Raw genomic sequence first — 11996 nt, forward strand, 5'->3', positions numbered from 1 at the left:
TTCAGTCAATAAGTTATTAAAGTTTCTTTCGTTTAACCTTTAATATGTAGTATTGATATAGGTACATATTACTTAATGCAACTTGGATCAATATAGGTGAAATCACTACTTATGGCGTAGACTCAGTCTCCTGTCATATAGTATAGGTAGGTACCTTTTCTCAATGTTTACAACGTTTACCCTATGTTTGTTGAGAATTATATGGTGGGGATCAATATATGTTAAATAACTGCCACTATCGATGAATCTGGTAGAATTCTGTTACAAAATCTTAAAACCTCTTATCTCTTCAGTCAATAATTTATTAAAGTTTCTTTCGTTAAAGCTTTAATATATAATATTAACACGCTTATTTTCTAACAAATAAACATTTTTAAGGCAATTAACTTTCATAAATGAAGTCATGACAATTAATAAATATTTTATAGCATAAATTCTTCTAGCAAATAGAAGAAAAAAACTAAAAATATAATTTATGCCTGAAAACCTCAAAACCATTTTTCAAATTGAAAAGTACCTAGAAAACCGCAAATACTTAACTGTTTTTGGTATTTTTGCAATGTAGACATGCTAAGCATTTAAGCCTAAATACACGTTTTAACAGCACTCACACCGGAATACTTCCGATTGGTAACGATATTCATAGCACTTTTTCAACTTACGCACAATTGCAAGCCACAATTCTTCCAAAGGATGTTCCTCATGGAAAAATACTGCACCGAACTCTCTCAACGATTTTTGTGAAACTCGTAACCAACAATTTGATTATCATGTGAATTGCTACACTTGTACGCAGTAGACAAAAAAAGGAAGGTCAACCTTTCAGATTGGTGCCATACGCACTGAATGGTACGTACTACGTAGTTCCTTTCGATACCAACATTTCTTGACTGCCTTCCTTGCGATGACGAAATTTGCAACAATTACGACAACAGATACAAACAAGCATTTGCTGGTATTTGCAAGCATTTGCAAGCATTTGCTAGTATTTGCAGGCATTTGTTGGCATTTATCATGAAATGCATATGTGTTGTAAATTTTAATGGTCAATTTCTCACACTAAATGACTTGTAACCTTACAAAAGCTAACTAAGCACTCATACTTAGTAATGAATATCCTCATTCGATGCCAAATGCAGTCGGCATACGTGCAACAGTAGCACAACATGAATCCTGTAAAAAAATATGAAATTTTTGACTCTATACTCGTCGTAGGACTAAATGGACTAAATACGTACAAAAAGTATTTTATTCTTTTGTCCTGGCATTGTCAAGTTTAAACGCATTTTGTCTTCAATGTAAATGATCTGTCGTTAGTTCAACAAGTGCTGCTAAGATTGAAACGTATCCTGAAGCACATAAAATAAAGATTCCATTGCAAATAGGCACAATTCCATGTTGCACTGCATGTGCACAAATCATTTACAGATGTTCCCAACAGTTTCGCATATCCTTCCATACTTGCTCCTACTACTCGCTCTATTGAAAACTTGAATCCCTATTCGTCTGTCGCAGTGCGTAGCTTAAAACGTTTGTAATTGGCAGGAAATGCATACTCATTTTCTAACGGAAGTCACTACAAATGAGCTTTTAGTTTTTCTCACTTTTTCATGCGTTCCGTAGAAAAATTTGTCTAGATTCTGCACTAACAAATTAGGTTTTGCATTTGCATTTCCGCTTAATCGCAAAGGTGAAATTTCATTATCGATTTAGTTACGAACTCTATTTTCTAATTTACTGGCGCATTATCATCCAATAGGATCCTGGTCACTTGCTACACTTTTAGTTTTTTATTCCATTAGACAAACGGAAACGATTGTCTGATAGTCTAATCAAATATTTTCTAAAGACTAAAAATATCGAATATGGTAGAGATGAAATATGATTGGATAAGGGATAATTGCTTACATCGTTAGTTGTAGTGGCAGGTCAGTAAACATCATTCCACTTCCCATAGTCATTTTTCACCATTTTGCGAAAAACCAAAAATCCATAAAAACGAAATCAAATTCAATCCAATTTACCAATTCAATCCGTAATCCTAACCGAGGAATAGTCCGGCAAACTATTCATAAGCTACACAATTCTAATTCTTGAGTCTTATTGCAGAATTAGTTTATTCGCAATTTAATCTCTGACCAATGACTGGATAAAACTAAAAAATGTTACTATTGGTGCTACACTTCAAAGTACTGACTAACAAAAAACCTGGTTTGTCCTTATGACTTCAAAAAGATATGTCTCCTAAGTATAACAGAGATGATGTAACTATTACCTGACGGAACATCTAACCTGGCATATGCGATGACACAATATCATATTTATCTGAGGGAAAATGAATAATATCAAAATTGTTGTCATATTTTGACGGCTCTGTATAAACCTGAGAATATTAGGATATGATCTTTTATGCCCGTTTGATATTATGAACTCCTCAACAAAGAACATTCTGGCTTTCAACCGAAGGATTATGTACCGTTAATACGAGGGAGGTCAGTTGAAGCCCAAAGTAGTAATGTAGTCGAAATACTCTGCTTCACTGAAATCCTAAATATTTAACCTGCTAAGTACTGAATCTTATATTCTTCCTTATGTATCTGACAATTCATTTAGTATCAGTTACTGATTACTTTTTCATTTTTCATTTTTATAAAAATCTTATCGTGTAGATTATGGCCAATATAGATATGGGTAATGTAGATATGGCTAATGGAGATATGGTTAATGTAGATGTGGGTAATATAGATATGGCTAATGTAGATATGGGTAATGTAGATATGGCTAATGTAGATATGGCTAAAGTAGATATTGCTAACTTCGATATGGCTAGTGTAGGTATGACTAGTGTAGATATAACTGATGCATATATCACTAATGTATATATGGCTAATGTATATAATGCTAATGTAGATATAACTGATGCATATATCACTAATGTATATATGGCTAATGTATATAATGCTAATGTAGATATGGCTAATGTAGATAAGGCTAATGTAGATATGGTTAATGTAGATATGGCTGATATAAATATGGCTAGTGTAGATATGGCTAATGTAGATATGGCTAATGTAGGTATGGCTAATGTAGATATTGCTAACTTCGATATGGCTAGTGTAGGTATGGCTAGTGTAGGTATGGCTAGTGTATACCGCTAATGTATATATGGCTAATGTATATAATGCTAATGTAGATATGGCTAATGTAAATATGGCTAATGTATAAATGGCCAATGTATACATGATTCATAAAGATATCGGCTATGTTACTTTATATATCAACTTTTAAAAAATGGTTGACACCATAAAGTTCGCTATTTCTCATAATATTTTAATCATTACTGTCATTAGTTAAAAGAACTTTTAAAAACAGTATATACACATTATTGTAAAGTAACTTTCGTCAGCATAAGGCATCAGTAAATGTAAAGTAATTAATTTTTTTAATAAAGAATAACTCATGGCATAGCAAATATTTATTAACTGCATTATAATAAAAGTTCTTAAAAAATAAACTACAACAAAAAACAAATAAAATTAACCTGACATGACTTTCATTGCTTCTGAATGGAAGTTTATGAACAATTAAGTCTGAACAAAGCCAATGCAACATGTTGCTACCAAACGCAAAAGCCATAAGCCATGAGCCATCGGCTTCGCCACTTACAGTAGCCGGGATAATAAATATAAAGCAGCTGAAGTTAATTGAAAGCACAAACTCGTCCCAAACTCAAACTCACCACACACACACATACACAAACACACACACGCACAGTACATTCGATTTACATACATGGGAGCACACTAAATAAGTGCTAAGAAAGTCTAATGCTGGCATTAAATTACTGTGAGCGCTTTGAAGGCGGCTTGAGTTACGACCAAGAAACCGTGTGGCAAATGCGGCATTTGCTTATGACGAAGTGGCAAGAAAAAGCTCTACCACGTGTGTTGGATCAAGCAACTGTGAAATCATGAATTTACATAACTATTTTCACAAGAGAAATTAATAGAAATTTAATAGAAATTTAGTAGATATTTAGTAGAAATATAGTAGAAATATAGTAAAAAATTAAAGGAAAAATGATTAAAATTTAGAATAAATTTAGTGAAAATTTAGTAGAAATTTAATATAAATTTAAAATTTTTTTAAACGTCAAAATTTGGTTCCGGTTTCCATATATGCCATTCGGTCATGTAAAGTCAGAAAAAAAATATGAAAAAAAATGTCTAGCGGTCGCACATGCAACACACATTAAACAATTGTCTCGTTGTCACATGGCATTAGGTCCTTGCTGCAGTAGTAAATAGTAAAATTTTCCAAATTACCGACACAAGTAAATATGTCAAGTGCAGTCGTGTTGCATTGTCCTGCCAAGTTGCAATCAGCCAAAAAGTCAACAAAGGACGAAATGCATTTTTATTTTATTTGCATTTAGACATGATGAGCTGCAGTTATGGCGACACCAACCGACACTACATATGCGTATACATTTCCGGTAGCTATCGGTAACCCTCTTTGTTGGCTTTTACTCAGGCCGGTTGATGTTGACGATTCAACGCTTCCGTGCGTGGTAGTGGATGAAGCACATGCACAAGTACATATGTAAACTTTGGAAAGGTTTTTTCTTTTGGGTTGGTGTAAATTGGTCAACTAAATTATGCAACATGACTACTATTCTGGTCGCTGTTGCCTCTGCTGCTGCAGTTGCAACTTTATTGCATTGCATTATGCCTCGTCTGCATCATGTAGAGTCGGATCCATTGTTGTGTGAAGGTCGCTGTTATATCCTTGCAGTTACAGTTTGCAACACGGCAATGTTTAATATAAAATGAAATTTTAAACAATTTTCTCCACATTTCGTTACATGTTCATTTAATGTTCTCTTTACAGCATATTGTTGTTGTAATGGCTGCCGCTGATGTTGTTGTTGTTGTATTCGGCTTTGTTGTAATTTGTTAACGCGTTCATAATTTCTGGCACAAGCCAGAAACATGTGTTTCGTGGTCATTATTTCGTGGTCAAACGTTATTCTCTTGCTATCGCAGTGATTTGTCACTTTTGGCCACTTTCCTGGTTTACATAAACTTTATTCCGGAATAAAATAAACAAAAACAGTTTAAAATTATTTAAACAAATTAATTGTTTGCAGATTTTAAAATAAAAAACAATAATATATCAGAAGTTCTGATGCGAAGAATATCAAATCTCATGATTTCCTTCAAAGGACATTTATTTCTTCTCTTATTTTTTTAAGAGTAGTTATAAAGATATACGCAACAACGAACACTAATAAACTAGCTGACGATAACCCACATACACATCAAAATCACCTCATAATCCTCATGAGACACCTACAAGTCCAACCACTCAATGGAGTAGAGAGTCCATAATAATTAATGACTAATAACTTCAATACAAGTAATAAAGTATTGTGGGCTAAGTATTGTGTGTTTTATGTGTCCATAGGACGATTCAAACCTATTATATTATTACTTCCTTGCCAAATTAAAAAAAATTCTAAAAAATTCATTATCGATAATGATATGATATGACAAGGGCCCTATAGTATACAATGCAACGTATATCAGCACATCCTGTTCTTTGTTTGCTTTCTGCGATAACAGTTTTAACCCATATTTGCATGGGTCGATCCTGTCGACAACTACCTTATGAATGTCATTGATGTGCCATCTTTTCCGTATAATTATTCTCTTCTTGTACAATATGCCGATTCCTACATCCATATTTTATTCTCGATTTTTGTTTTGATAAGAATGTTGTTTGTCAAGTATATGTCATCTTTGAAAGTTGGTAGTTTACATCACTACTTTCCAGTTTGGAAAATAGTTGTGATCTGTTCATACAAGATACTTATCAGTATTTTTATTTTTTACACGAATGAGCTATTCGTATTTAGCTTATGGCTCCCACAAGTGAGAATCCCGTAAATATATGAAACTTTTGACTCGATCCTTTACAAGTTTACCTACGATATTATTACTATCGAAACTAAGGTCTTGAGGCATCATATATCAGATTTTTGAAATTTTTAATAAACTGGGATTTAGTGATCGAAGATTAAATAGATTTAATAGCTACTAGACTTCCTTTTCTCCATTCCTTAAATGCTGTTTATTCAAAATACATGCAATATATACATAAATGTATCTTTTTTAAATATCCGAATATTCTGAATCTATTAAATAAAATACGTGTTATCATATATTAGAGTAAAAATCCACACATTGATTAAATTTTTAATAATAACCTCACCACTTTAACATATTTTTTTAAACCAATTTACGAAAAAAGTGAAGGAGTAAACCAAATTTAACAGTTTTTGAAAGCAGTGTTCATAACCCCACAAAACACACCCATGCACCTAAAATACACGAAATCTTCTTAACCAAAGTGTGAAACCGCAGAAAAACAGCGGTAGCGAATCTCAAAAATTGGCTTTAGCGATCCTGTTCCCTGACATATTCAAACTCACAATCGCTGCAACTCATTTGTGTGATGGTGTCTGCTCCATGATTATCATGATTTCGTTTTGATTTGTTGGAATGAGCAAAAATAATCAATTCCAAAACCAAATCAACAATCGATCAATTTTACATTAAATCAAATAGCGAAGGAAATCAAATGTGAAACGAGTGTAGAACTGAGAAGGTCTTTGATTGTTTGTGCTGATCTTTCTGCTCCAGGTTAATGTAAACGTAACGCAATTGCATCGTGAGCAAATCTTGCAATCATCATTAACATGATACTACGTAGGTAATTCCTTTCAATTTCGCTTGACTGTTTACTGCTCACCTGTCAGAAGTCAGGAAAGTCAGAAAAGCAAGCAACAGGTTCAAAAGTCTTTGATCCATTATGTTTACATATCCATTTTTGTTCTACCAGATTAAGGTTGGCTGGGGCAAAACTGTCTTTGCAGACACTGTGCGCGCATGCAAATCATAAGTTTCATTATTGAAATTTTTCATTTTCTCATTTTTGATCTTCATAATGAACCAACACGTAATGATCCTGAACCCACTTTGCAGTGTGTTGTTGGCGGAGTTAAAGTTGCAGTTGCAGTGTGGTACGTGTGTACGCGCCGCGCCATTCATCGCACTTTCCGACTTTGGCCGTTGGCCGTTGGCCGTTTGCCGTTGCCACTGTTGTTGTTGATTTAGCGGATTCATTTTCGGAAGTTAATTGCATGGTGTCCGGAGTAGTAAATTGAAAACGAGATCGAGCGGCTAATTTGAAGTCATCATTATTTTCATGATCAAACTCAATTGCTTTTGTTTTATTAAATAATTTTTTTTTCATCGTATAGTTTTTATTTGAATATTATTTTCACATATTATCGGTTAAGTGCATGAACTACGGGTATCGGCTTTACTACTTAACTTGTGGTGTAGCAAGTTTCTCATTTTGTTACATGTGAATTTGATCATTAAACAAAATAGCTACTGTTATATTGTATTAAATTGATTAAAGTATTTTTTTGTTAATAAAATAACCCATAAATGTTTGTGGATTATATCTCCGAAGCCTCGACTATGAAGTACCTGAATTCATCTAAGTTCAATTTTTAATAATGACAAAAATTTGAAAATCTTAAAGAAATGATTTATAACTGGCGCAGATTCTAGTTCTAAGTATGTAGAAAGTATAAGTTATCTTCACTTAATTTACAATCTATTACTTTTTGCGATTTATAGAATTTTGACAGTTCAATAAGCGTGCCCATGCTAAAAAGGATGCCCTTTGAATAAAAATGAAAAAAATAAATAAATAAAAAGATATTTAAATAAGAAATTAACAAAATTCCAGAAGAAGGTGCGCTGACTCTGACTCTGACTCTGAGCTTCAAATTTGGCAGAACACGAGTTCGATTCCTAGTACTTTCACTCTCCAAAAATTATTTACGAATAATTATACACAAGAATTATTTCCAAGACCACTGATGATGGGTGTTTGGCAATATTTGAAACAGCTGTATATATAGTCAACCAAAAATTCAATTAATAAAAATAATATAAAAGTGAATGTTTGTTGTTGTAGTTCACTACTTTTCGAAAACCTCTTTATGAAATATACTAGTTTCTATTAAATATAATAGTCACTTCCGTCTTTAAAATAACAACTTATATTTAAAAAATAAGAATTAAATATTTTCTATGTATATCGCCAATTACGGGCTAATTTATTAATTTCAATATAAAGGCCTTCAAAGTAACATCTCTGGTCAAATTCCGAATAACGGAATTGTTTTTAAAAAAAAAAATATTCTCTTATATCAACTGCACGGATAGATTAAAATTAGTATTCATAAGTGTTACTTCTAGATGTGCAATAACAAAACGGTTCTTATACGTTATCTATACAGAAAAGACACCTCTGCTATTATCGAAACCATGATATTTATTAGTAAATATTAAGTTGAATAACAACATAACTTGGAACAGGCACCTCTAAACATTTATAATCACCATTAATATGAGATGAGATCTAGTTAAACAAAATAATATTCATATACTTCTTTTTTTCTCGAAAAATCTAATGTGTAAAAGCTAATTGTGTTACTAAAGTATATCCTTGACAAATTATATCTTAACGTATATAAGATAATTCAGAATACAAGGGGATTGAATTTTTGAAATCACGCTAATCACTAAGTGGTAAAATTATAAATGTCTGAACACTCTTTCCGATTCTTTCTTGGAAAAGTTGTAAAAATAATAAATCAAAGTTCGAAGATACTTTACTTCTTGTGAAATAATAATGATAGTTAATGTTTTATTAAATTCCGGAAAAATGTTCAAATTTAATGGCTCAGTAACTTATGGTGTTTTTCAGATTTACTCTTGAGTTGTTACCATGTTATACTGAATTCACACGAGAGTTTTGTTTGTAATTTCAGCTCTGTTGTTAATTTTAGCTGTCAATTGTTGTTGACATTAATGCAAAATAAAAATTTTTGACATAAAAATTACAAACACAACTGTCATGTGAATTCAATATTGAAGATAGCTAAGAATTTAATCTTAAACCTTTATCATAAAATAATATATGAAACATTATTATGCACAACTAAATTTTTCATATTTATTTTAAAATTAGGAGTATAACTATATGCATTTATTCTTAATATCAAAAATTTGCAAAATTATTACAAAATTTTTAAATTTTTAATTAACATAATCGAAATATGTATCTTCAACTATCAATATTTACGAACACATTACTTGTAACTTTCAATTCTTCCGAACACTTTATTTATAATTGACAACTAATGAAAAAAATGACAGCTGTCAAAACAACAACGCAGCTTAGTCAAGCAAGAGCATTTCATATAAAGTTTCTGGAATTAGTTATTAGTTTTCGTTTTTACATATCTAATTTCTAAATTTTGAAGTAAAATGACTACAGCAGCACGTCCTACTTTCGATCCAGCTCGTGGTGGTAGTGGACGTGGCGAAAAAGATTTAAGTGCACTCAGCAAACAATACTCAAGCAGAGACTTACCTGGGCACACAAAACTGAAATACAGGTAAATATGATAATTTTTCTATTTTATTAATATTACTAAATGAAATTATGTTTGTTTAATATTTCAATAGAGAAACTGGACAAGGTACCTCTGAAGAATTGCGGAACCGTGATTTCCGTAAAGAACTTGAAGAACGTGAACGTGACACTCGTCCCAATAAAACGTTGCCATCAATAGTGCGTAAAGCGATTGAAGCAAATAACTCTGTTAGCAACAACAAACGTGCGAAATTAGACCAAACACCAGCTGCAGTTAATTTAGATGCTGATGATCCAGTTGACAATGACAGCTCTGAGGATGATTCTGACGACTCGGATTCTGAGGACGATACAGCAGCACTTATGGCTGAATTGAATAAAGTTAGACAGGAACGTTTACAGGAAACTGCACGCAAAGAGCAAGAAAAGAAACAAGAAGAGGAACGTATTCGTATGGAAAATATTTTATCTGGTAATCCATTAATTAACTATGCGCCGGGAACAGCTGCCACAGCTAGTAAAGCTACCGGTGGAGATTTGAAAGTAAAGCGTCGTTGGGATGATGATGTGGTTTTTAAAAATTGTGCGCGTACTGAACCTGAGAAAAAATCACATTTTATTAATGATTCACTACGATGCGAATTTCACAAAAAGTTTATGGAAAAATATATTAAGTAAATTTAAAACTATGTGCTTTCAAGTCAAATATTGTGTTTCTGTAGACAAATAATATTTAAATTAAAACAAAAACTAACATTATATTCCGTTACATTTAAAAACATTAGTTAACGTTTATAATTTTAAGAAAAATATGTCTGGATCTTATCAAAGATATAAATCATGTTCAAAAAATAAATTTTCTAATAAATCATTATGTATCTAAGCTCATATATATGTTTGTGTAATGTATATTTATTTTTTATGCTGTTGGTTAGGACAGATTAAAATATAATAATTTATTTTAAAAGCGGGTTATAATATGGTATTTATATTACGGGATTTACTGTGTATAAGTACATTTACAACTTTATTTTGTTGGTATCAACATATAACGTCTGCATCGATTTAATGGATGCAATAGATGGTTGGACATAAAATTTGTCATACATATTACATACGTCAGTTATTCTACGCTTATTCAACGAGTTAATAAGGTTACATCTTGACTGTACTCATATCTGCTTACAGCACTTGTCGAGATTTGACTATTTGCAAAAAAATATATCCGTATATACTTCCACAGTAACCGTGGAACTAAGCTACAAATTTAAATTTATCTAAATTGGTTCATCTCATAGATAATATATGAATATTACACATTCTAGCACATTTAGAACCAGAAAAAACCCGAAAACGAGATTATTATTATTATGGATATGCTATACGTGCACTGCGACCTGAAAGATCTTTTGTGAAAAATCGCGGTTAAGATCAATCTTCAATAAAGATCATCTTACTATTGATGTAATCATAAGAAGAAGAGATGCTTGTAAACTCTATGAAAAAATTTCTAACAGACCAGAAAAGACAAAATGAACCAAAAACAATATTGACTTTATTAAAAAATTCCAAACATTATAAGAAATTTTTGTATATTTCATATTAACTGCATTTATTAAACTTAGTTTAAAATTACTTAAGCATTTATCACAACTAAGTGTCAACCTCTTAGAAAAGAACGTGAATATCGTAATACACTCGGACCCAAAATGGTCTTAAGAGACCACGAAAGATATGGTTAAGAATAATCTACCATAAAACATCCAATTCGCGCGCGCGTCAACGGTAAGAATAATGCACTCTTTTAAACTCTATAAAAAAAATAATCTAAAGAGACCGCCAAAAACAACACAATAAGACAGTGAATTTGCTTAATGGCAAATTGGATGTATGTAATAAATTTAGTTTTTGTGCGATAAATTGATATAACAAAATTTTAAGATTAAAGAAATTTTTATTATGGTATTTATGTAAATTTTTCATGTAAAATGGCTGTTAATACTAAGCTTTACTTAGAAACATATCGTAACTAGCGGCGCTCAGAGATTCTACGTGAAAACATCCAATTTGTTAAGATAACTCATATGAAAACTTCATAGAAATTGTATATACTGAATTAATTTTTACTTATTTAAAAAAAAAATTACAATGCACATATATAATATATAAAACGAGTTAATGTATATCATACAAAAATTCATATCTCATTACTTGATAGTAAATTGCCAGAAAAAATTCATGTAATTTTTTACAGTGTATTGACATATCCATTATTTTACAAACACAACTAAAAAGTAGATAAATTTATCTACAAAAATAATAACACGAACAGCTGATAGTGACGTATTGCTTGTTAAATGCTGCAATGTCGATAGCAGCAGCTATTCATAATTTCATAATATAAACTATAACGTAAAATATATAAAATAATTTAAAATTATTATTATTTTCAACGATATATAAAAGTTTACTCA

General features: G+C 31.4%; 2 protein-coding genes across 2 annotated transcripts; both read left to right on the forward strand.

The window, feature by feature from the left end:
* The first annotated feature begins 2672 nt into the window (after positions 1-2672).
* LOC119667072 (uncharacterized protein in mobD 3'region-like) lies at positions 2673-3158 on the forward strand. Its single transcript, XM_038076357.1, has one exon. It carries the CDS (start codon positions 2673-2675, stop codon positions 3156-3158), a length of 486 nt encoding a protein of 161 aa, XP_037932285.1.
* Positions 3159-9194: 6036 nt separating this feature from the next.
* On the forward strand, positions 9195-10309 carry LOC119674307 (protein CWC15 homolog). The gene is made up of 2 exons (XM_038085441.1): positions 9195-9544; positions 9615-10309. The coding sequence occupies exons 1-2, from the start codon at positions 9414-9416 to the stop codon at positions 10198-10200; spliced, it is 717 nt and encodes a 238-aa protein (XP_037941369.1). The 5' UTR covers positions 9195-9413; the 3' UTR covers positions 10201-10309.
* The last annotated feature ends 1687 nt before the right edge of the window (positions 10310-11996 follow it).

This window comes from Teleopsis dalmanni, chromosome 1 (assembly GCF_002237135.1).
Source record: "Teleopsis dalmanni isolate 2A chromosome 1, ASM223713v2, whole genome shotgun sequence".
Lineage (NCBI taxonomy): Eukaryota > Metazoa > Arthropoda > Insecta > Diptera > Diopsidae > Teleopsis > Teleopsis dalmanni.

What these genes read in the sequence shown, in the direction of transcription:
- LOC119667072 (XM_038076357.1), top strand. Translation starts at nt 2,673, where the DNA reads ATGGCCAATATAGATATGGGTAATGTAGATATGGCTAATGGAGATATG.
- LOC119674307 (XM_038085441.1), top strand. Translation starts at nt 9,414, where the DNA reads ATGACTACAGCAGCACGTCCTACTTTCGATCCAGCTCGTGGTGGTAGT. An exon ending in CACACAAAACTGAAATACAG is followed by an intron (nt 9,545 to 9,614) that starts GTAAATATGATA and finishes ATATTTCAATAG; the next exon opens with AGAAACTGGACAAGGTACCT.